This window comes from Eriocheir sinensis, chromosome 64, assembly GCF_024679095.1.
Source record: "Eriocheir sinensis breed Jianghai 21 chromosome 64, ASM2467909v1, whole genome shotgun sequence".
Lineage (NCBI taxonomy): Eukaryota > Metazoa > Arthropoda > Malacostraca > Decapoda > Varunidae > Eriocheir > Eriocheir sinensis.
The window spans coordinates 3,292,110-3,318,050 of NC_066572.1; the positions used below are offsets into that span (position 1 = coordinate 3,292,110).

At 42.9% G+C, this 25,941-nt stretch overlaps 2 protein-coding genes and 1 long non-coding RNA gene across 23 annotated transcripts; 1 reads left to right on the forward strand and 2 right to left on the reverse strand.

The window, feature by feature from the left end:
- The first annotated feature begins 487 nt into the window (after positions 1-487).
- LOC126987293 (uncharacterized) lies at positions 488-12,423 on the forward strand. Of its 17 annotated transcripts, none has more exons than XR_007740643.1 (6): positions 488-1,099; positions 4,540-4,621; positions 7,529-11,069; positions 11,190-11,549; positions 11,610-11,669; positions 11,730-11,836. XR_007740643.1 is itself a non-coding variant. In XM_050844161.1 (6 exons), exons 3-6 carry the CDS (start codon positions 10,905-10,907, stop codon positions 12,237-12,239), a joined length of 915 nt encoding a protein of 304 aa, XP_050700118.1. In that variant the 5' UTR covers positions 1,069-1,099; positions 4,540-4,621; positions 7,529-10,904; the 3' UTR covers positions 12,240-12,423. The 17 variants fall into 17 exon arrangements, 16 of the variants coding, with proteins under 16 accessions (XP_050700118.1, XP_050700112.1, XP_050700105.1 ...); XM_050844161.1 differs by adding an exon at positions 11,850-12,423 and having other exon boundaries at positions 1,069-1,099; positions 11,370-11,429; positions 11,490-11,789; XM_050844155.1 differs by adding an exon at positions 11,850-12,423 and having other exon boundaries at positions 1,069-1,099; positions 11,370-11,789.
- On the reverse strand, positions 2,066-6,922 carry LOC126987294 (uncharacterized). Of its 5 annotated transcripts, none has more exons than XR_007740648.1 (4): positions 6,615-6,922; positions 4,381-6,346; positions 3,779-4,230; positions 2,066-3,627 (listed from the first exon to the last, which is right to left on the reverse strand). It is a non-coding gene; the product is annotated as an uncharacterized LOC126987294 (long non-coding RNA). The 5 variants fall into 5 exon arrangements; XR_007740645.1 differs by having other exon boundaries at positions 4,381-6,480; XR_007740647.1 differs by having other exon boundaries at positions 6,481-6,922.
- Positions 12,424-20,472: 8,049 nt separating the features above from the next.
- Positions 20,473-25,882, reverse strand: LOC126987296 (uncharacterized). Its single transcript, XM_050844164.1, has 2 exons — positions 24,504-25,882; positions 20,473-23,869 (listed from the first exon to the last, which is right to left on the reverse strand). The coding sequence occupies exon 1, from the start codon at positions 25,880-25,882 to the stop codon at positions 24,884-24,886; it is 999 nt and encodes a 332-aa protein (XP_050700121.1). The 3' UTR covers positions 20,473-23,869; positions 24,504-24,883.
- Positions 25,883-25,941: the final 59 nt, after the last annotated feature.

Consider the following 25,941-nt stretch of genomic DNA (forward strand, 5'->3'; position numbering starts at 1 on the left):
GGAGAGCCATCACCGGGACCTCTGCAATTCCTTGAGATGAACAGCATCATCAGCAAACACTTCGCCTCATACCTAGTCCATGCAAGTGTTGACAAGTGATGGACGGCCCTGGATTAACCATCAAGCAAAATAAGCATGTGCTTTGGGCCTCAAGGGATCAGGGGCCCTAAAGTGTTGTTGTGCCAGATTTACAATGGACTGTGGTGCAAAGCTTCATGCTGGACCAGGGACCACAAAAAGGGGACCCACAATAAAATATATATATATATATATATATATATATATATATATATATATATATATATATATATATATATATATATATATATATATATATATATATATATATATATATATATATATATATATATATAGTCCCCTAAAATCTCAAGCGAATGCAGACTCAAAAAAGACTGCCAAGTCCCACGCGTGAGGCGCACACACAGCAGGTCATCTGAGCGCGCACACCTGCGGACGAGTTGTGACGTCGAGAATCATCCTGTTCTAGACGACAGCGGGAGACGGGCACGCATGGCCTCACTGACTGGCCCCGTGGCTGAAGAGGCTGTGTCCCCTTCAGCAGTGCACGTGAAAGTGGACATCAAGCACTGAGACCCAGGTGGAGGACGCGCTGAAGGGGAGAGCGAAAAAAGAAAAGTGGATTAAAGAAAGAAGGCGACCAGGGAAACAAAAGACGACTTGCAGACACATAAAAAAAACATACATAAGAATAAGAGTTGGGAATGTATATATATAAAACACAATAGACTAAGAAATACAAAAGAAAAAGTAAATTTGAGAGAAGAAACAAACAAAGCCCGAACTGTGAAGCCTCGAAGCAGTGAGTCACAAGAAGAAGAAGAGGAAGACAAACCAAGATGGAGTCGGGGTGGACGAGCCAGGAAGTGCAATCTCTCGTGTTTTCTTGCTCTAAAACTCTACCAAGATGTCTGAAGATGAGGAAAGTGTGAGGATAAAGAAGTCTAAAGGCTGAACAAGCTATATAGAGGCGGAAACCAACCAGGAGTGCCCAGAATGGCGGCTAGAACAGGATGAATTTGCTGCCTGTGAAGACCAACACAAGAGTAATTAAGATAAGGTTTGTTAGTTAGGGTGTAGGTGATCATGGCCCCTGTGCTCATCTCCGTGTTCTTGAAGCTGAGGAGGGGCAAGAACCCAGCACCCCGGGGCACAGGGCAGGGGGGACATCCCGTATGTGACTATCCCTCCTCCTCATCCTCCTATTTTTCATCTTCTTTACTCAAATCCCAAGCCAGGCCAGTCCAGCTCACCTCCCTCTGTGTCCGGGGGTAGATGTGCACCTGTGGACCCCTGGGTAAGGCACACTGGTGAACTGGATGCAGGGTTGCCAAATTGTCGTACTCTGAACATTCCATTTATCATTTTTAGGCTTCAAAACTGTCGTAACCACACAAATAACGATAGAAAATTAAAGTTATCGTTAAAACTTAAATATTGACGGTTTCATTTTTTCTTTGCTAGAGTTATCGGGCAAAAACTAAGAAAATGCAATGCGATGAATACGATAATTTGGCAACGCTGACTGGATGTCCCCCCGTGAGCAACCATTCTCGGGGTTAAGATTGGATTTAGTACCATGGTGCCAATCTGCTCATGACCTACCTTATGAAACATCAGTATCTCTTCATCTTAGTTTCATGGTGCTCCCTACACATGTATTAATAGTTGTATAATCACATTGCCCTGCCTGGGGGTTAGGATTGCATGTTCCTCCCTTCTCCATTGTCGCTTACCTGTAACGATAAACAATCAATCATATCTTTTCTACAAACGTTCAACAATCATGGAAACGCTTTCAAAACCCAATTCAAGGACTATTTATTGTTGGAAATAGGGGATAATGGTCACAAAAGAGCAGCTTCCTCTGGCGACGCAAAATAGCTCACAGAGGGTTTAGGGTCAGGGAGCATATTTAAACTACTCCAGGTGAACTTTACGACCTATTAATGGGGGAGCTTCACCGCCCTTGACCCACCTTCTAACCAGGGGGCGCAGCGGAAGGTCAAATAAAAGACTCTCTCGATAGGGTTGGAGTCTTACTTTAGTCAACGGAAAATAAACAACTGTAGAAGTGTACCAGAAGATCGATTGAGGTGAGGACCTTACATAGAAAAGAGTACAGCATTCCCTACACACACACACACACACACACACACACACACACAACCAGAGGAAACAAGTATATATAGGGTACAGATTCTTCCCTCCTCCCTGTCTCAGCATATATCAACATTTCCGCACCCGTACACTCATGTTTGACAAGGCTTTCATGGGTGTTGTGGGCATTTCCAGGGGTAGTTTTATGACCCTGGTGGTAGTGTGATCCTTCCTCTGTACCATGAACCTAAAGAAACACATATTTGACAAGGCTTTCATAGGAGTTGTGGGCATTTCCAGGGGTAGTTTTATGACCCTGGTGGTAGTGTGACCCTTCCTCTGTACCATGAACCTTGAGAAACACATATTTGACAAGGCTTTCATAGGAGTTGTGGGCATTTCCAGGGGTAGTTTTATGACCCTGGTGGTAGTTTGACCCTTCCTCTGTACCATGAACCTAAAGAAACACATATTTGACAAGGCTTTCATAGGAGTTGTGGGCATTTCCAGGGGTAGTTTTATGACCCTGGTGGTAGTTTGACCCTTCCTCTGTACCATGAACCTAAAGAAACACATATTTGACAAGGCTTTCATGGGTGTTGTGGGCATTTCCAGGGGTAGTTTTATGACCCTGGTGGTAATGTGACCCTTCCTCTGTACCATGAACCTTGAGAAACACATATTTGACAAGGCCTTCATAGGAGTTGTGGGCATTTCCAGGGGTAGTTTTATGACCCTGGTGGTAGTTTGACCCTTCCTCTGTACCATGAGTCTAAGAAAACACACATGAGAACCCAACTGATATAATTTTTTACCCTTTGAAAATATTAGTGTGAGCGGCGGATGTGTCCGAGAATAGCGACCAGCACATCATGAATCTATGCTGTTTGGGCTGGTCGGGACACCTTGCTCTTCTTCCCCCAAGCCAAAAATGTAAACAATGAGATACAGGACTGGTTGGCTGCTTTCCTTCCTTCCTCTTTACACACACAGGGAAGGGAGAGCTACACACCACACCCAGCAAATTTGGGAGACTTTGCAGTGTTCCGATACATACACAGTGGTCATTCTTACGAGTTACTGGCGGAAAATTGATGTACGGGACTGGTTGGCTGTTTTCCTTCCTTCCTCTATACACACACAGGGAAGGGAGAGCTACACACCACAGCCAGCAAATTTGGGAGACTTTGCAGTGTTCCCATACATTACACAGTGGTCATTCTTACGAGTTACTGGCGGAAAATTGACGTACAGGACTGGTTGCTTGTTTTCCTTCCTTCCTCTATACACACACAGGGAAGGAACAACTAATACCACAACCAGTTAATTTGGTAGACCTTGAAGCATTCCCATACATTACACAGTGGTCATTCTTACGAGTTACTGGCTGAAAATTGATGTACAGGACTGGTTGCTTGTTTTCCTTCCTTCCTCTATACACACACAAGGAAGAGATGACTAATACCACAACCAGTTAATTTGGGAGACCTTGAAGCATTCCCATACATTAGACAGTGGTCATTCTTACGAGTCACCGGCGGAAAATTGACGTACAGGACTGGTTGCTTGTTTTCCTTCCTTCCTCTATACACACACAAGGAAAAGACAACTAATACCACACCCAGTTAATTTGGGAGACTTTGAAGCATTCCCATACATTACACAGTGGTCATTCTTACGAGTTACTGGCTGAAAATTGATGTACAGGACTGGTTGCTTGTTTTCCTTCCTTTCTCTATACACACACAAGGAAGGACACCTATTACCACAACCAGTTAATTTGGGAGACCTTGAAGCATTCCCATACATTACACAGTGGTCATTCTTACGAGTTACTGGCGGAAAATTGATGTACAGGACTGGTTGACTGTTTTCCTTCCTTTCTCTATACACACACAAGGAAGGAACAACTAATACCACAGCCAGTTAATTTGGGAGACCTTGAAGCATTCCCATACATTACACAGTGGTCATTCTTACGAGTTACTGGCAGAAAATTGATGTACAGGACTGGTTGCTTGTTTTCCTTCCTTTCTCTATACACACACAAGGAAAAGACAACTAATACCACAGCCAGTTAATTTGGTAGACCTTGTAGTGTTCCGATACATTACACAGTGGTCATTCTTACAAGTTACTGGCGGAAAATTGATGTACAGGACTGGTTGCTTGTTTTCCTTCCTTCCTCTATACACACACAAGGAAGGACACCTATTACCCCAACCAGTTAATTTGGGAGACCTTGAAGCATTCCCATACATTACACAGTGGTCATTCTTACAGGTTAGTGGGAAAATGCTGTATATCGAGGCTACACGCTCCCTCACACTCTACACTCTCATCCCTGGTTACAGTACAAGTATAAACCGTGGAAATAACTGGTACACTATATTTTTACAGAACTGGACAACTCAGCGAGATCTACGGCTGCCCTCCTACGATGCCTCTCAGATCAGGACCCGAAGGAGAGATTATATTAAAGGTACATTGATGTTTATATATATATATGTATGTTACACGGAGTAAATGTATATATATATATATATGTATAGTATTTATAATAGAAACTGACCACACTGAGACGTAGGGTAGGATTGTGAGACCACCTTCAGTATGGGGGTCAAATTGTTACCCTGAAAATCCACGCAAAATTCACATCGACACTTTTTCCTTTTTTTTTTTCTTAAGCAGCGACGGAGGCAGCTCAAGGGCACAAAAACTTAAATGGCAATAAAAAACTCCGCAATACGCTTCTCCGACGATAGAAAAAAAGAGTGGTTGGTACGATCGAGCTTTTAGTGTGCGCTGGGACCAGATTCTCAAGCAAGCACCCAGACCTCAAGAAACACTTAATCACATCATCGGCAACTTGAACTACGCATGGCTCGTTCGGTAACATGTCGAACGAAAAGAAGAAAAAGTAGTCGTAGAAGTAGAAGAAGAAATGGAAAATCCGGGAAATTCAACCTTTAAGAAAAATAATTGTAAAGTCAATCATAGTTGAAACGGAGATTGTTCTTAACTGTTTGACCTCACACATCAACTCCGCTGTGATTAAGGCGCCCACACTCCCTTATTCTACGACCCAACCATCACTAATGCCCCATGGCTTCAGCGCATGTCCCAGGGAGCATTCTAGGCCCCCTACGCCCATACAGTGTTAGGGTGTGTGCCAGGCTGCCCACACTCCCCTATTCTACGACCCAACCATCACTAACAGCCCATGACTTCAGCGCATGTCCCAGGGAGCGTTCTAGGCCCCCTACGCCCATACAGTGTTAGGGTGTGTGCGCCAGGCTGCCCACACTCCTCTATCCTACAACCCAACCATCACTAACGGCCCATGACTTCAGCGCATGTCCCAGGGAGCGTTCCAGGCCCCCAGACGCCCATACAGTGTTAGGGTGTGTGCCAGGCTGCCCACACTCCCCTATTCTACAACCCAAATATCACTAACAACCCATGACTTCAGCGCATGTCCCAGGGAGCGTTCCATGCCCCCTACGCCCATACAGTGTTAGGGTGTGTGCGCCAGGCTGCCCACACTCCCCTATTCTACGACCCAACCATCACTAACGGCCCATGACTTCAGCGCATGTCCCAGGGAGCGTTCTAGGCCCCCTAAGCCCATAGTGTGTTAGGGTGTATGTGCCAGGCTGTCTACGCTGTTCCTGGGTTCATCGATTGCAATAATACAGATAAGTGAAGATACCCAAGTTTATATTATGTAATTTCCTGCGACTTAATTCTTTATCGGCCTTCTGAAAATAAAGGACTGTTGATATGTAGATTGTTTTCATGCGTTAATGTTCGAACTTTGCTAAAAATGAACTGTTGGTATGTAGATTGTTTTCATCCAGTTACGTTCGAACTTCAACATTTTGGCAAGGGCAGATTAGATGATTAGATTAGATTAAGTTGTGCATAGACCAAAGACACCATAAATTCTAATACATGATTGACACTCTCCTCAAATACTGTCATAACATAGATTCTTTTTAATCGGTCAAGTTCTTTTGTCTAACTTTCCTTCTGTATGCATTGGAGTGATACGCACAGAACAGTGAAGACACCTTAGTTTATGATACATGATTGACGCTCTCCTCAAATACTGTCATAACATAGATTCTTTTTAATCGGTCAAGTTCTTTTGTCTAACTTTCCTTCTGTATGTATTGGAGTGATACGCACAGACCAGTAGAGACACCTTAGTTTATGATACATGATTGACACTCTCCTCAAAAACTGTCATAACATAGATTCTTTTTAATCGGTCAAGTTCTTTTGTCTAACTTTCCTTCTGTATGTATTGGAGTGATACGCACAGACCAGGAAAGACACCTTAGTTTATGATACATGATTGACGCTCTCCTCAAATACTGTCATAACATAGATTCTTTTTAATCGGTCAAGTTCTTTTGTCTAACTTTCCTTCTGTATGTATTGGGGTGATACGCACAGACCAGTGATGACACCTTAGTTTATGATACATGATTGACGCTCTCCTCAAAAACTGCCATAATGTAGATTCTTTTTAATCGGTCAAGTTCTTTTGTCTAACTTTCCTTTACTTCCTTCCTTCCTTCCTTTACGTTTCTTTATTAATTTGTTCCACGCTTCTTTTCCGTCCCTTCCTTCCTTCTTTCCTTCCTTCCTTTCCTTCCTTCCTTCCTTTACATATCTTTATTAACTTTTCTCATTCTTCTTTTCCGTCCCTCCCTCCATCCCTTCCTTCCTTCCTTCCTTTACTTCCTCCCTTCCTTCCTTCCCAGTTCTTCTTGTGTCTGTTTCCTTCCTTTCCCTCCATTTCCCTTCCTTTCCCTTCTTTCCCCTCCCTTTCCTTACCCTTCTTTTCCCTCCCTTTCTTTCCTTTCCCCTCCCTTTCTTTCCTTTCCCCTCCCTTTCCTTTCTTTCTCCTCCCTTTCTTTCCTTTCCCCTCCCTTTCTTTCCTTTCCCCTCCCTTTCCTTTCTTTCTCCTCCCTTTCCTTACCCTTCTTTCCCCTCCCTTTCCTTTCTTTCCCCTCCCATTCTTTCCTTTCCCCTCCCTTTCCCTTCTTTCCCCTCCCTTTCCTTACCCTTCTTTCCCCTCCCTTTCTTTCCTTTCCCCTCCCTTTCTTTCCTTTCCCCTCCCTTTCTTTCCTTTCCTCTTCATTTCCCTTCTTTCCCCTCCCTTTCCTTACCCTTCTTTCCCCTCCCTTTCCTTTCTTTCCCCTCCCTTTCCCTTCTTTCCCCTTCCTTTCCTTTCATCCTCTTACCCTTTCCTTCTTTCCTCTTCCTCTCCCTTCTTTCCCTTCCCTTCTCTTCCCCTCCCTTCTTTTCCTTTCCTTCTTCCTTCCCAGCCATTGTTTCTTCCTATTTCATCTATTACCTTATTCCCTTTTATCGGCAGAGTCAAGGATCAACACCTCACCGCTCCTGTCAACCTCATGTTCAGCGGCCTACAGTGACCTTCCTTGCAACACACAATCACAGGTAAACAGGTACTTTTTCGGTACATCTGACGAGGCTTTGGTGGGGGTTGTGTTAGTGTGTCCAAGGGTAGAGTTGAGAGGATAGTTTGTCAAGGCTTCAGGAGATAATAGACTTTTCTCCTTGGAACACACAATCACAGGGAGCCAGGCAGTTTTTCGGCCCATCTGACGAGGTTCTGGTGGAGGTTGTGTTAGTGTGTCCATGGGTAGTGTTGAGAGGATAGTTTGTGAAGGCTTTAAGAGAGGTTAGACTTTCCTTCTTGCAACACACAATCACAGGTAACCAGGGATTTTTGTGGACCAAATTCCCAAGCATTTCAAGGCTTACACAGTGACGAGGCTTTGGTGGAGGCTGTGTTAGTGTGTCCATGGGTAGAGTTGTAGCCTTGTGATAGTTAAAGGCTTTACGAGGCGTTGATAGTACACCAGGTATTCGTGTTAGGCGAGGGTTATGTTCTGCAAAAAGCTCGCATATATTGAACCTATCCTCCCATTAATTATAGAGGGTTATGTTCCACCCGTTTTCGAACCCTCTAACTATTTATTCCGGCACCGTTTCACAATAATACAGCAACAGTAAAGCACATTGATAGTTTCCGGGGAGACACACACAGAGTCCACGATTTAAGCTGATAATTAGCTACCTGGGGATTAACTTTAGGATCGGAGGGAGGGAAAGGTTGATTATAGGCGAGGAAAGTGCAGGAAAACACGCACTTGCTGCCCTCTAGTGTGAGTCTGCCATACCATACCGATACTTGCATAATAGTGAATTTTTCTCGCATAAAACGAATACTTGGCACATTTAGGTTAGTCGCATACGAGCGGATTCGCATATTCCGAACTTGCATATATCAAATACCTGGTGTGTGTCGAACGTTCCTAAGATGTTGTTAGTATATTGAACGCTACTTACACTACTTCCTTTCCCCTACAGCCACACGCCAAGCCAGGATCGCCAGACACATCCTCGCACCTCTCACGCCCTGCCAAGCCTCGTCACCCCATTCACAAGTGGTTGACAGACCCTCCCTTCAGCCCAGTGCACAGACGTCGAGGTGGCAGCTCCCGCAAATGACTCGGTAACGCGCATTCTTTTCTATCTTCATGTGTGTCTTTTCTCTTTGTCCGATTTGGGTTCACGGTGCCTCAGGGTGACGCCTCAACACCCAGCCTTCCTTGACTTTTTCCGGGGGTGTAGGTCAACAGAAGGGAGTGTTATTTAAGGTATAGGCGAAGTTTAGGGCCTTGGCTATATCTGTATGTGGGTCGTTTTGCCCCTTGAGTCTGTGGGAGGCAGGGCAGTGGGGACATCCAGGTTACCACAGTGTATATTCCCCAGGTCTCCCCAGGTATGCATTTAGCCCCCAGCCACGAGGAGCCTGATCACGGACTGTCCTGGGATTCAAACCATGGCCCACGGGTACATGGCTGGGCTTGCTAACCACTACGCCAGGGAGGTGCTGAGTGGGTACGTTGGGAATAAGTATGTGATCGCCTTCCACGCAGATGCAAGCCACAACCGCGCAGAGACAAGGTAACGGAGTTCTTGGGTAACCGTCCACTGCGATCGTCAGGGATTTTGCCTTCACTGGTAGCCTGGTAACATACAGTCCCAGGTCTCTCTCTTCTTGAACTTTCTTTAATATTTCACCGTCTCCCATTCTGTATGTCCATTTTGGTCTCCCTTTCCCATTTCCATTACATAACATTTCTTCACATTGAATTCCATCTCCCATTCCATACTCCAGTCCCAAATCTTATTGAGGTCATCTTGCAGAATCTCACAATCTTTACTGTTTCTTATATGTCTCTGCAAACAGGCTTGTATAACTGTGCTGGATATCCCCTCCCAAGGTGCAGGACTTTACATTTTTCTTCATTGAATCGTTGCAGACACTCTTTGTTCCGTTCCTGTAGCTTGGTGAGGTCTGCTGCTGGGAAATACACAGCCAAGGCGATGATCACTTCAAGGCTTTATTCTTTTCCAGAGTGACCCATGACTCTGGTAGACTGCTTGGAGGGGGTGTGATGATGGGCCTCAGTATGGTAGCAGGGCAGGCAAGTATGGGTCATATTACTAAGCATTCCATCCCCCAAGCACATACATTTGACAAGGACAGGTTGAAAATTGTGTAATGTTTTCCGTAAGAGTGTCACACATACATATCAATAGCTCTGTGGTTGGTTACGCTTTTTAATTCTAGTTTTTGGGGCGGAGATGTCAGGCAGATGCGTTGGAATTTCACAGAATCGACATGCGACAAACTCGGTCGTAGAAATCAACATAAAAAATCTACACGGCTCGCTACGCCTTCTGTGGTTGGTTACGCTTTTTAATTCCAGTTTTTGGGGCGGAGATGTCAGGCAGAAGCGTTGGAATTTCACAGAATCGACATGCAACAAACTCGGTCATAGAAATCAACATAAAAAAATCTACACGGCTCTCTACGCCTTGAAAAAAACGGGTATAGAAAAGACAATTCAGCCGTAGTTAGTATTGACGAAAACCACTTTAAAAATACACGGCAACAGTAATAGAGGTTGAGTGTGTGTGTGTGTGTGTGTGTGTTAAGGTGACTAATGCAGTTTTTTTTATATAACAGAGACAGCTCAAGGGCACACAAAAAAAGAAAACAATAATATAAAAAAGCCCGCTACTCACTGCTCCTAAAAAGAATCCAAAGAGGTGGCCGACAGAGGGATCAATTTCGGGAGGAGAGGTGTCCTGATACCCTCCTCTTGAGAGAGTTCCAGTCGTAGGCAGGAGGAAATACAGATGAAGGGGTTGAGTGTATGTGTGTGTGTGTGTGTGTTAAGTTTGAAGGTATAGCAAACATGTGGTCCTGCTTGGCTGGTGCGATTGTTTACTTTGAGAAGAAGCACTCGGCACGTTATATCTTTCCTTGTGTGTCTGAGTAGTGAGAAGCGTACAAGAGACATTGAATTTAACGGAAGTGTGTCCAAGAACCGTTCAACATCACATCAGTCTTTCCAGGAGTTTGTTGACGATAAATTTAACTTTACTGCGTCTAAGGAGCACTCAACATCACACGAGACTTTCTAGTTCGTTGACTGATTTTAAAGTGTTCAGAAGAGTACGAAAAAACATCTTTATATTTACTTGAGTGTCTAAAGAACTGTTCAACATCACATCAGTCTTTCCAGGAGTTTGGCGATGAATTTTAACGTAGCGAGAAGAGTACAGAGGATGTTGAATTTACCTTACATGTGTCCAAGAACTGTTCAACATCACACACGACCTTCCAGGAGTTTGTCGAAGGATTTTAAAGTATGGATACTGTTCAAAGCTTACACAGTGACGAGGCTTTGGTGGAGGCTGTGTTAGTGTGTCCATGGGTAGTGTTGAGTGGAGAGTTTGTCAAGGCTTTGGTGGAGGTTGTGTTAGTATGTCCATGGGTAGTGTTGAGTGGAGAGTTTGTCAAGGCTTTGGTGGAGGTTGTGTTAGTATGTTCATGGGTAGTGTTGAGTGGAGAGTTTGTCAAGGCTTTGGTGGAGGTTGTGTTAGTATGTTCATGGGTAGTGTTGAGTGGAGAGTTTGTCAAGGCTTTGGTGGAGGCTGTGTTAGTATGTCCATGGGTAGTGTTGAGTGGAGAGTTTGTCAAGGCTTTGGTGGAGGTTGTGTTAGTATGTCCATGGGTAGTGTTGAGTGGAGAGTTTGTCAAGGCTTTGGTGGAGGCTGTGTTAGTATGTCCATGGGTAGTGTTGAGTGGAGAGTTTGTCAAGGCTTTGGTGGAGGTTGTGTTAGTATGTCCATGGGTAGTGTTGAGTGGAGAGTTTGTCAAGGCTTTGGTGGAGGTTGTGTTAGTATGTCCATGGGTAGTGTTGAGTGGAGAGTTTGTCAAGGCTTCGGGAGAGGTTGTGTTAGTATGTCCATGGGTAGTGTTGAGTGGAGAGTTTGTCAAGGCTTTGGTGGAGGTTGTGTTAGTGTGTCCATGGGTAGTGTTGAGTGGAGAGTTTGTCAAGGCTGTGGGAGAGGTTGTGTTAGTATGTCCATGGGTAGTGTTGAGTGGAGAGTTTGTCAAGGCTTTGGTGGAGGTTGTGTTAGTATGTCCATGGCTAGTGTTGAGTGGAGAGTTTGTCAAGGCTTTGGTGGAGGTTGTGTTAGTATGTCCATGGGTAGTGTTGAGTGGAGAGTTTGTCAAGGCTTTGGTGGAGGTTGTGTTAGTATGTCCATGGGTAGTGTTGAGTGGAGAGTTTGTCAAGGCTTTAGTGGAGGCTGTGTTAGTATGTCCATGGGTAGTGTTGAGTGGAGAGTTTGTCAAGGCTTTGGTGGAGGTTGTGTTAGTATGTCCATGGCTAGTGTTGAGTGGAGAGTTTGTCAAGGCTTCGGGAGAGTTTTGTATATTGAACGGTACTAAGACTCAGTTTCCCTTACGTGTGTGTCCAAGAATCGTTCAGCATCACACACGACTTCCCAGGAGTTTGTTGACGGATTTTAACGTAGCGAGAAGATTACAGAAGACATTGAATTTACCTTACGAGTGTCTAAGAATCACTCACATTACAGGTCTTTCCAGGAGCTCGTCGACAGATTCAAAAGTACAGTTCAATGATTTCACTTTAACTTCACTTGATGCATGGAAAAAAGGAAGAAAAGAGAGATAGGAAAATGTGATATTGTAGAGAAAGAGAGAGCAAGCAAATGATGAAGAGAGATATTTCAATAGAGCGGAGCGAAGAGGGGGAAGAAGGGATAAGAAAAAATAAAGAAAGGAAGAAAGAGAAAAGATTGAAGAATGACAAGATAGGAAAATGAGATAAGAGAGAGAGAGAGAGAGAGAGAGAGAGAGAGAGCAAACAAAAAGAAGAGAGATATTTCAATAGAGCAGAGGGAAGAGGAAGAAGGGATAAGAAGAAGGAAAAGAAAGGAAGAGAAAGGAAAACAGGACCTCCCCTTAAACAAAGAGTAGAAAGAAGGAAGAAGAAGAAGGAAAGGAAAACAGGACCTCCCCTTAAACGAAGAGTAGAAAGAAGGAAGAAGAAGAAGGAAAGGAAAACAGGACCTCCCCTTAAACGAAGCGTAGAAAGGAGGAAGAAGAAGGAAAGGAAAACAGGACCTCCCCTTAAACGAAGAGTAGAAAGAAGGAAGAAGAAGAAGGAAAGGAAAACAGGACCTCCCCTTAACCCCTTCAACACGAGGATGCATATACTGTGTCCTTGCGTGCCCCGTACCATATCCGAGGACACATATACTGCATCCTGGCTCGCTCTAGCCAATATACGAGTGATTTTATCTCTATATTTATGCTTACATCTCAAAACCATCAATTAATACATGTTTCTCTATGTGCACCATTTAATTCTGCATGTTTTCATATATAATACATGATGGTTGTGTTGAGTTTATGGCTGAAAACTTGTTATATTCAATAGCGACATTTGAAATTTGTCGCGATCCCGGATACGGCGCGGGGCACTGTTTTGGCCTGGCCGTAGTGAAGGGGTTAGGCGAAGAGGGAAGAGGAGGAAGAAGGAAAGGAAGAAAAGGAAAGGAAGAAAAGGGAAGGAAGAAAAAGGAAAGGAAGAAAAAGGAAAGGAAGAAAAAGGAAAGGAAGAAAAGGGAAAGGGAGAAAAAGGAAAGGAAGAAAAGGGAAAGGAAGAAAAAGGAAAGGAAGAAAAGGGAAAGGAAGAAAAGGGAAAGGAAGAAAAGGGAAAGGAAGAAAAGGGAAAGGAAGAAAAGGGAAAGGAAGAAAAGGGAAAGGAAGAAAAGGGAAAGGAAGAAAAAGGAAAGGAAGAAAAGGGAAAGGAAGAAAAGGGAGAGGAAGAAAAAGAAAAAGGAAAGGAAGAAAAGGGAAAGGAAGAAAGGGAGAGGAAGAAAAGGGAGAGGAAGAAAAAGAAAAGGGAAAGGAAGAAAAAGGAAAGGAAGAAAAGGGAAAGGAAGAAAAAGGAAAGGAAGAAAAGGGAAAGGAAGAAAAAGGAAAGGAAGAAAAAGGAAAGGAAGAAAAAGGAAAGGAAGAAAAAGGAAAGGAAGAAAGAAAAGGAAGAAAGAAAAGGAAGAAAGGAAAGGAAGAAAGGAAAGGAAGAAAGAAAAGGAAGAAAGGAAAGGAAGAAAGGAAAGGAAGAAAGAAAAGGAAGAAAGAAAAGGAAGAAAGGAAAGGAAGAAAGAAAAGGAAGAAAAGGGAAAGGAAGAAAAGGGAAAGGAAGAAAAGGGAAAGGAAGAAAAAGGAAAGGAAGAAAAAGGAAAGGAAGAAAAGGAAAAAGAAGAAAAATGACCTCCCCGTACAGTGACCGACGTAAACAGTTCCTGATTGCACTAACCACACGACACTTCCAGATTGCCACCACCCTCACCGTCATCACCATACACGGCCACTCTGAGACAATCAACACTGCCCCAATACCCTAACCAACCACCAGCGTGTCTCCACAGTACGATGGACTCATACTGACATACCCCATTATTGACGTATTGGCCGACGTTCTAGTTTTTTACGGTTTTACGAGTCAGCCGCACACATGACCACAACCACCATCTCTCTGTCTTAAAATTACGATAAACAAAGGATTTTCTTGTTTTTTTGTTGTTTTTGCAAGTTAGCTATACACACACACACACACACACACACACACACACCATTTCTCTCTTCTCTGTCTTAAAATTATGATAAACAAAGGATTTTCTTGTTTTTTGTTGTTTTTGCAAGTTAGCCACACACACACACACACACACACACACACACACACACAACCATTTCTCTCTTCTGTCTTAAAATTACGATAAACAAAGGATTTTCTTGTTTTTTTGTTGTTTTTGCAAGTTAGCTACACACACACACACACACACACACACACACACACCCATCATCGTGTCTTAACAATACGACAAAGTGTATTTTCCTATTTTTTTTAGTTTTTCAGTCCATTCACGGAAACAGTATCTTAGAATTACGACAAACAGTGCAATCTTATCTTTGTGGGTTCTCTGTCGGACTTCACAGACAGCATCGTGGAATTACATCAAAAAAGGCGTCTTTGTATATCGTAGGTTTCTCAGTCAACCTCTCAGACATTATCCTTAAATTTCAACAAACAGTTCATCATATTTTCACAGGTTTTCCAAGTCACACAAACACAAGATCATGGAATTACGTCAAAGAAAGGCGTTTTTGTATATCGTAGGTTTCTCAGTCAGCCTCACAGACATTATCCTTAAATTTCAACAAACAGTTCATCAAATTTCCACAGGTTTTCCAGGTCACACAAACACAAGATCATGGAATTACGTCAAAAAAAGGCGTGTTTGTATATCGTAGGTTTCTCAGTCAGCCTCACAGATATTATCCTTAAATTTCAACAAACAGTTCATCATATTTCCACAGGTTTCCCGGGTCACACAAACACAAGATCGTGGAATTACATCAAAGAAAGGCGTCTTTGTATATCGTAGGTTTCTCAGTCAACCTCTCACAACCTCTCAGACATTATCCCTAAATTTCAACAAACAGTTCATCATATTTTCACAGGTTTTCCAAGTCACACAAACACAAGATCATGGAATTACATCAAAGAAAGGCGTCTTTGTATATCGTAGGTTTCTCAGTCAGCCTCTCAGACATTATCCTTAAATTTCAACAAACAGTTCATCATATTTCCGCAGGTTTCCCGGGTCACACAAACACAGAATCATAGAATTACATCAAAAGTCATCTTGTATCGTAACTTTCTCAGTCAACCTCATAGACATTATCTCTACATTTCAACAAACAGTTCATCATATTTCCGCAGGTTTCCCGGGTCACACAAACACAGGATTACGTCAAACAGTGCATCTCACATTCGTTGTTTTTTAAGTCCACATCAAACACAGCACCTTAGAATTACAACAAATGCAGCTTCCTTCTCTAGCGTTTACAGTGGCGCACACAACCACCACCTTATCCATAAATTACAACAAAACATTGCATCTTATTATCCTTGCCTAGCTTATTCCAGTCTCTCACACACACACACACACACAAATAGTTAATCTCTCCAGCCTTGCACTGTGACCTGAGGAAGGGTTTTGGTGTTGGCAGACAGGCGGAAAGGGATGAAACACAAAGGAAAATATATGTGAACAGGTAACGCTCAATTTACGCGAGTGTTGTGTCCTTGAAGAGGTCGCGTAAATGAAAAGCAATGTAAATCCAACAAGAGGTAGGTTTGTATCTTTATTGCCTACTGTATCACTCTGACTCCTCTCCCTCTCGTGGTTCCTCCTCTGGCTGCCCTTCCCCTCGTGGCAGCACAGCAGCGAGGGTGTTGTTGTTGAGTAGCGTGGCAGCGTGGGTACTGTGTTGTTGTTCAAGTGGTGCGCGGGAAGAACTGAGCTCAGCTGTGTGGCCGCGGCGCTGTGTGAGTCCAGTTGTGTGAGACATTCGGTGGACACTCCATAAAATATCGCGTAGAAGTTAAAAAAAAAAAAAAAACGTGTATATTAACCCGTAAACTGCGCCAGACATCTTAAGATGACACATGTTCCAAGGAGGATATTTATACTTCCCGCGATGCCGAAGCGTATTCCAATGAACCTCGTGTGGCAACATCATCCCTCTTTCGCGCCAAGTAGTCACCATCGTCATATTAGTTGATCTTTAGCAGCCATGGAGAGTAAAATTATGTCATCTACTGATGCCAACCAGTCTCGTATAGCTCCTGTGACCGAGGGGGAGGCATGGGAGGGGGTGAAAAGAAAGTATTGGTAAAGAGAAAGATTGTAGTAGACAAATTTGAAAGAGACAGTGATTCAGATTGCATTCAGCGATCAGATTCCGCTGGTCTGAGGAAGCGTGGCAAGTGTGAGCATGCTTCTGGCGCTCAAGGTCACAGACACGCTGCCTCTCCAACAGTGCGGAAAGTTACTAGCTAGCCTACTCACTCACTGACACCATCATCACTGCCCGGTGGTTCAGAGTGGCAGAAAGATGAGGAAAACAGTATAAGAGAAGACTCAGCTAATGAACCGAGGGAGGGGCGTCAGCTGGTGTGGGAGAGGAAGAGGAGGCAGAGGGAGAACAGGAGCCTCAGAGACGTGAGACAACGCGTTCTCCATTGGTCTGGTCTAATGGATGAGATGCTGTGCCAGACATTCATAACTTTGACAAGAATATTGCTGGTGTGACTTATGACTGGCCTCTTGGTAATGATGCACAAGAGGTTGATTATCGAAAGTGACAAAGTGATGTTTCCTGTGATATATTTTGTTCGTTGTAACTGTAATGAATAATTAGCGGCAAGAGAATGTTCAGACGTGACTGTGCCGTGGGTCATCTTCCATCTGGCACCGTCCTATGCTTGGTATTATAAGACATGCGCTTCTCACATCAGCTATTTCTAAAGGTCAAAGAGGGGGTCAGTCAGGTTCTAATGAGTGTTTCTTCAGATTCATGGTACAGTAGAAGGGTCATACTACCACCAGGGTCATAAAACTACTCTTGGAAATGCCCACAACTCCTACGAAAGCCTTGTCAAATGAGTGTTTCTTTAGGTTCACGGTACAGAGGAAGGGTCATACTACCACCAGGGTCATAAAACTACTCTTGGAAATGCCCACAACTCCTATGAAAGCCTTGTCAAATGAGTGTTTCTTTAGGTTCATGGTACAGTAGAAGGGTCACACTACCACCAGGGTCATAAAACTACTCCTGGAAATGCCCACAACTCCTACGAAACCCTTGTCAAATGAGTGTTTCTTTAGGTTCACGGTACAGAGGAAGGGTCACACTACCACCAGGGTCATAAAACTACTCTTGGAAATGCCCACAACTTAAGTGAATTATTATTATTTTTTTTGCACTGTTCGGTGGTCAACATCTCTCTTGGGTGTTGTAATACTAAAAATTGTTTTCCACCAGGCTATTGTGTTGCCATTTAATGCACACCCAGGAGCTATTTCCGAATCTTAATTGCGCAGTTTATAGGTTAGATAGTTATTTGGATTTTGGACTCCGCGTTATTTCAAAAACACGTAAATCAAACTCGCGTAAATCGAGAGTTACCTGTAAATGATCTGGTCTTGTGTAGGTGTTGGGAGCAAGCTTAGGATTGAGTGGGATTTATGAGGAGCGAGTTTAGGATTGAGTGGGATTTAAGAGGAGCGAGTTTAGGATTGAGTGGGATTTATGAGGAGCGAGTTTAGGATTGAGTGGGATTTATGAGGAGCGAGTTTAGGATTGAGTGGGATTTATGAGGAGCAAGCTTAGGATTGAGTGGGATTTATGAGGGTCAAGTTTAGGATTGAGTGGGATTTATAAGGATGAAGTTTAGGATTGAGTGGGATTTATGAGGAGCGAGTTTAGGATTGAGTGGGATTTATGAGGATCAAGTTTAGGATTGAGTGGGATTTAAGAGGATCAAGCTTAGGATTGAGTGGGATATATAAGGATCAAGTTTAGGATTGAGTGGGATTTATAAGGATCAAGTTTAGGATTGAGTGGGATTTATAAGGATTGAGTGGGATTTAAGAGGATCAAGTTTAGGATTGAGTGGGATTTAAGAGGATCAAGTTTAGGATTGAGTGGGATTTATGCAGATCAAGCTTAGGATTGAGTGGGATATATACGGATCAAGTTTAGGATTGAGTGGGATTTATAAGGATCAAGTTTAGGATTGAGTGGGATTTAAGAGGATCAAGTTTAGGATTGAGTGGGATTTATGCAGATCAAGCTTAGGATTGAGTGGGATATATACGGATCAAGTTTAGGATTGAGTGGGATTTATGAGGAGCGAGTTTAGGATTGAGTGGGATTTAAGAGGATCAAGTTTAGGATTGAGTGGGATTTATGAGGAGCGAGTTTAGGATTGAGTGGGATTTATGAGGGTCAAGTTTAGGATTGAGTGGGATTTATAAGGAGCGAGTTTAGGATTGAGTGGGATTTATGAGGGTCAAGTTTAGGATTGAGTGGGATTTATGAGGAGCGAGTTTAGGATTGAGTGGGATTTATAAGGATCAAGTTTAGGATTGAGTGGGATATATACGGATCAAGTTTAGGATTGAGTGGGATTTATAAGGATCAAGTTTAGGATTGAGTGGGATATATACGGATCAAGTTTAGGATTGAGTGGGATATATACGGATCAAGTTTAGGATTGAGTGGGATTTATAAGGATCAAGTTTAGGATTGAGTGGGATATATACGGATCAAGTTTAGGATTGAGTGGGATTTATAAGGATCAAGTTTAGGATTGAGTGGGATTTATAAGGATCAAGTTTAGGATTGAGTGGGATTTATAAGGATCAAGTTTAGGATTGAGTGGGATTTATGAGGATCAAGTTTAGGATTGAGTGGGATTTAAGAGGATCAAGTTTAGGATTGAGTGGGATTTAAGAGGATCAAGTTTAGGATTAAGTGGGATATATACGGATCAAGTTTAGGATTGAGTGGGATTTATGAGGAGTGAGTTTAGGATTGAGTGGGATTTATGAGGATCAAGTTTAGGATTGAGTAGGATTTAAGAGGATCAAGCTTAGGATTGAGTGGGATATATACGGATCAAGTTTAGGATTGAGTGGGATATATACGGATCAAGTTTAGGATTGAGTGGGATTTAAGAGGATCAAGCTTAGGATTGAGTGGGATTTATGAGGATCAAGCTTAGGATTGAGTGGGATATATACGGATCAAGTTTAGGATTGAGTGGGATTTATGAGGATCAAGCTTAGGATTGAGTGGGATATATACGGATCAAGTTTAGGATTGAGTGGGATTTATGAGGATCAAGCTTAGGATTGAGTGGGATATATACGGATCAAGTTTAGGATTGAGTGGGATATATACGGATCAAGTTTAGGATTGAGTAGGATTTAAGAGGATCAAGTTTAGGATTGAGTGGGATTTATAAGGATCAAGCTTAGGATTGAGTGGGATATATACGGATCAAGTTTAGGATTGAGTGGGATTTATGAGGATCAAGTTTAGGATTGAGTGGGATTTAAGAGGATCAAGCTTAGGATTGAGTGGGATTTATGAGGATCAAGTTTAGGATTGAGTGGGATATATACGGATCAGTTTAGGATTGAGTGGGATTTATAAGGATCAAGCTTAGGATTGAGTGGGATTTATGAGGATCAAGCTTAGGATTAAGTGGGATATATACGGATCAAGTTTAGGATTGAGTGGGATTTATGAGGATCAAGTTTAGGATTGAGTGGGATTTAAGAGGATCAAGTTTAGGATTGAGTGGGATATATACGGATCAAGTTTAGGATTGAGTGGGATTTATGAGGATCAAGTTTAGGATTGAGTGGGATTTAAGAGGATCAAGTTTAGGATTGAGTGGGATTTATAAGGATCAAGTTTAGGATTGAGTGGGATTTATGAGGATCAAGTTTAGGATTGAGTGGGATTTATAAGGATCAAGTTTAGGATTGAGTGGGATATATACGGATCAAGTTTAGGATTAAGTGGGATTTATAAGGATCAAGTTTAGGATTGAGTGGGATATATACGGATCAAGTTTAGGATTGAGTGGGATTTATAAGGATCAAGTTTAGGATTGAGTGGGATATATACGGATCAAGTTTAGGATTAAGTGGGATATATACGGATCAAGTTTAGGATTAAGTGGGATATATACGGATCAAGTTTAGGATTAAGTGGGATATATACGGATCAAGTTTAGGATTGAGTGGGATATATACGGATCAAGTTTAGGATTGAGTGGTCGTTATGGAGTGCCGGGACATGACGAGGAGGTCCGGAATGTTAGAAAAAATGTATAAGAATGCGAAAAACATTGAACGATGAATGGAGGTCATGTGAATGTCCTTAAGGGAGCTGAAGTCTTAATCAACGCCCTTTAAATGTCCCCCCGGCAAGCCCGTTACAATGTTACACTAGAGAAAAATGAGAAGACCAAATAAGCGATGTTTTGGAGGTTTAATTTGACATGAAACGCAGACACACCACTAAGAAACGTACAGAGTAATTGAAAGAAATATATGGAATGAGTTACATTGCTTAACGCGCCGTGGAATGCTCGGAAGTGGTCCCTGATTCTGGCGGAAGTGGAATGCAAAGACCAGTGCCGTGTGAGACCGTGGAATGCCTGACAAGCTGACGAACTCGCCGTAGAAGACCTGAGAGAGAGGAATGATAGAGTGGATGGCTGTGGAAAGAGAAAGAGAGAAGGAGAACGAAACAGAGGGAATGAAGTGGATAGCGGAGGTGGAATGCAAAGACCAGTGCCGTGTGAGACCGTGGAATGCCTGACAAGCTAACGAACTCGCCGTAGAAGACCTGAGAGAGAGGAATGATAGAGTGGATAGCTGTGGAAAGAAAAAGAGAGAAGGAGAACGAAACAAGGAGGGAATGAAGTGGAATGATATTTAGTCTGTATGATATTGGTAGTAGTAGTAGTAGTAGTAGTAGTAGTAGTAGTAGTAGTAGTATGCAGAAGGACGAACATGACATTACATAGATATATCAAAGGTGTTTAAATAAGGACGCCACACTGAAGCCCTCAACAAGAATAGTGCTCGGACAGTTAGACGAAATAGTTGCAATGTCGCCCAGTGCCTCGGAAACGCACATACGAGAACACGGACGCACAAACACACACACACACGCTTGCTTTTTTTGCGGTCGTTCTCTTGTGGTTGTGAACTTCCTTTAAGATGTCGAACGCGTGGCTTTAGAACGGATTGAACGTTAAATGTGTTCTTCCTTGTATGTTATGTTGTGTTAGTCTCTGTTTTCCTTGTGTGTTCTAACCTGTCTCTTTGTTTTCTGACGGACCTATTTCTTGAGTGCCCAATATCTTATCTTTCTGATGTGTTCTATTGATTTATTTGTGTCTGTGTGATCCATCTATTTCTCTATCTCTCTGTTCATCTATTTCCCTCGTGTGTTCTATTTCTCTGTTTTGTGTTCTATCGATATCACTTGTTCAAACTGTTTCTATGTCTCTCTGGTGTGTGTGTTCTATGATTCTCTATCTCGGAAATTATTAAAAACACTAACGTAAGTATTTCCCGTGTATTGTTCTGCATGTTATCTGCCAATCTACCTCTGTATCTACCTCTGTCTTTCTTGTGTTCTGAGATATCATTTCTTCAACCTGTTTCTATGTCTCTCTGGTGTGTGTGTTCTACGATTCTCTATCTCGGAAATTATTAAAAAACTATCGTAAGTATTTCCGGTATATCGTTCTGTATGTTATCTGCCAATCTACCTCTGTATCTACCTCTGTCTTTCTTGTGTTCTGAGATATCATTTCTTCAACCTGCTTCTATGTGTCTCTGGTGTGTGTGTTCTACGATTCTCTATCTCTGAAATTATTAAAAACACTATCGTAAGTATTTCCCGTGTATTGTTTTGTATGTTATCTGCCAATCTACCTCTGTATCTACCTCTGTCTTTCTTGTGTTCTGAGATATCATTTCTTCAACCTGTTTCTATGTCTCTCTGGTGTGTGTGTTCTACGATTCTCTATCTCTGAAATTATTAAAAACTATCGTAAGTATTTCCAGTGTATTGTTTTGTATGTTATCTGCCAATCTACCTCTGTATCTACCTCTGTGTGTTTGGATTCTCTGTCTTTTTTGTGTTCTATCGATATCATTTGTTTCTATGTCTCTCTGGTGTGTGTGTTACGATTCTCTATCTCGGAAATTATTAAAAAACTATCGTAAGTATTTCCAATGTATCGCTGTGCTTGTTGTCTGCCTGTCTAACTCTACTTTAGACAGGTTCAAACACTCTATTGTATACTAACATGTGACCTGTTCTTAATTCTATGCCTTGCTAATCTTCCATGTTGTCTGTCTGTCTACCTCGCTGCTTTAGAGAGGTTCAAACACTCTCTTGTATACTAACATGTGACCTGTTCTTTTTAATTCTCTGCCTTGCTAATCTTCCATGTTGTCTGTCTGTCTACCTTGCTGCTTTAGAGAGGTTCAAACACTCTTGTATACTAATATGTGTCCTGTTATTTTCTGTCGCTGGTCTTTTTAATTCTATCTCTTGCTAATCTTCCATAGTCCATCTCTATGTTTTTTTTGTCTGGGTATCTTGTCAATATTTCTATAACCTGGATCTCCCTCTGTCTCTGTGTCTCTGTCTAGCACATATCACTCTGCTGTCTGTTTATGTGAATGTTGTGTGATTATGTAGACAGGATATCTCTCTGTCTTTCTCTAGCATATTCTCATCTCTCTCTCTCTCTCTCTCTCTGTTCCTAGGGAGGTATAACAAGACAAAACTGGCCCTTAACCTAACCTTACAACACTAACAAACACTGAAAGATTACAAGAGTGAACAGGAAGTAAGAGAAGTGCCCTGGATGACCCTCACCCCGACAAGCACTAATGTAACCTCGGCTCTCCAAACTTGTCTACAGCAAGGTCAGGTTGTGTACAGGTTTCCCACACTTTACGAAGGTTTGTTTTGTGAGAGTTCACCCTTACAATTGTTTTCTTCTGTTATCTTCACCAATCGTTGTCTGTTTAACATTCTCCTTTTTCAGGTTGGTCAGTGATGTGCCTCCAACTATCTTTTGTGAATCTTCTACAGTCTATCTTATCTATCAGTCTCTCTATGCTTTTTTTATCTACGTGCGAACCTTGTCTGTATTCTTAACCGTGTAGCAGCGACGGGCCAAATTTGTGGCTTTACCGTGTAGCAGCGACGGGCCAAATTTGTGGCTTTACCGTGTAGCAGTGACGGGCCAAATTTGTGGCTTTACCGTGTAGCAGTGACGGGACAAATTTGTGGCTTTACCGTGTAGCAGCGACAGGCCAAATTTGTGGCTTTACCGTGTAGCAGTGACGGGACAAATTTGTGGCTTTACCGTGTAGCAGCGACGGGACAAATTTGTGGCTTTACCGTGTAGCAGCGACGGGACAAATTTGTGGCTTTACCGTGTAGCAGCGACGGGACAAATTTGTGGCTTTACCGTGTAGCAGCGATGGGCCAAATTTGTGGGTTTACCGTGTACCAGCGACGGGCCAAATTTGTGCCATGAAATAACCCCCAAAATAGATGATGCATAAACTGATCACAAATGCGTTGATATATATTATGAAATGGTTTGCGTGAGTGATCATTTTTTTCTCATTTTTCTCGCTTGGAGGGACCATTAGGAAACATGATCCCCGCTGCTACTGGGTTAAACTTAATAGCTCCTCAGTTTGCCAGATTGAAAAGCCTCTCGTCAAGGTGCTGGGATTCGCATGGACCGTTTTGTGACCCTGGTGATAGGTTTACATGTCTTCCAATCCACGAACAGTAAACCACACCCATGAAAACCCGGCTAATCTTCCTTGTGGCCTTGGGGAAAAGTCGTAATAGGAGCCCCAAGGAAAGCCTCTCGTCAAGGTGCTGGGATTCGCATGGACTGTTTTGTGACCCTGGTGATAGGTTTACATGTCTTCCAATCCACGAACAGTAAACCACGCCCATGAAAACCCGGCTAATCTTCCTTGTGGCCTTGGGGAAAAGTCGTAATAGGAGTCCCAAGGAAAGCCTCTCGTCAAGGTGCTGGGATTTGCAGACTGTTTTGTGACCCTGGTGATAGGTTTACACGGCTTCCAAACCACGAACAGTAAACCACGCCCATGAAAACCGGGCTAATCTTCCTTGTGGCCTTTGGGAATAGTCGTAATAGGAGCCCCAAGGAAAGCCTCTCGTCAAGGTGCTGGGATTCGCATGGACTGTTTTGTGACCCTGGTGATAGGTTTACATGTCTTCCAAACCACGAACAGTAAACCACGCCCATGAAAACCCGGCTAATCTTCCTTGTGGCCTTGGGGAAAAGTCGTAATAGGAGCCCCAAGGAAAGCCTCTCGTCAAGGTGCTGGGATTCGCATGGACTGTTTTGTGACCCTGGTGATAATTTTACATGTCTTCCGCACCACGAACAGTAAACCACGCCCATGAAAACCCAGCTAACCTTCCTTGTGGCCTTTGAGAATAGTCGTAATAGGAGCCCCAAGGAAAGCCTCTCGTCAAGGTGCTGGGATTCGCATGCTTGATAGGTTTACACGGCTTCCACACCATGAACAGGACCAACAAGCTTCTTCTTCTTTGGACCTATAACGCTTCGTATTGCTTCTTAGGTCCTCCTCCTCTTTTCTTATCCACACACTTTCCTTTCCAGTATTACGTAACTCTCTTAACGGCAATAAAATCACTTGTTTTCACACTTCTCGCTGGCCTTGGGAAATGGTCGTGATGGGAACCAGAGACATTTAAGAAGAGAGAGATATACAGTGATGCTGGTGATAAGTTTTACAAGACTTTTAAGAACAGGGACACCAGCTTTGCCAATTCTCAACTCTCTCTCTCTGGTGTATATGTGGCCCTGGATCTCTCTATCTGTCTAAGGATGCATGACAAGATGAGTGACAGCCTTATCTCTTTCTCTGTCTGTCTCAGGGTCTGTAACAAGATGATTGACAGCCTTATCTCTTTCTCTGTCTGTCTCAGGGTCTGTAACAAGATGATTGACAGCCTTATCTCTTTCTCTGTCTGTCTCAGGGTCTGTAACAAGATGATTGACAGCCTTATCTCTTTCTCTGTCTGTCTCAGGGTCTGTAACAAGATGATTGACAGCCTTATCTCTTTCTCTGTCTGTCTCAGGGTCTGTAACAAGATGATTGACAGCCGTATCTCTTTCTCTGTCTGTCTCAGGGTCTGTAACAAGATGATTGACAGCCGTATCTCTTTCTCTGTCTGTCTCAGGGTCTGTAACAAGATGATTGACAGCCGTATCTCTTTCTCTGTCTGTCTCTCAGGGTCTACAACAAGATGATTGACGGCCGTATCTCTTTGTCTTGTCTGTCTCAGGGTCTGTAACAAGATGATTGACAGCCTTATCTCTTTGTCTGTCTGTCTCAGGGTCTGTAACAAGATGATTGACAGCCTTATCTCTTTCTCTGTCTGTCTAAGGGTCTGTAACAAGATGATTGACAGCCTTATCTCTTTGTCTGTCTGTCTCAGGGTCTGTAACAAGATGATTGACAGCCTTATCTCTTTGTCTGTCTGTCTCAGGGTCTGTAACAAGATGATTGACAGCCTTATCTCTTTGTCTGTCTGTCTCAGGGTCTGTAACAAGATGAGTGACAGCCTTATCTCTTTCTCTGTCTGTCTAAGGGTCTGTAACAAGATGATTGACAGCCTTATCTCTTTGTCTGTCTGTCTCAGGGTCTGTAACAAGATGATTGACAGCCGTATCTCTTTGTCTGTCTGTCTCAGGGTCTGTAACAAGATGATTGACAGCCGTATCTCTTTCTCTGTCTGTCTCAGGGTCTGTAACAAGATGATTGACATCCGTATCTCTTTCTCTGTAACAAGATGACTGCCAGCCTTTAGAATCCTACTGGTTCATT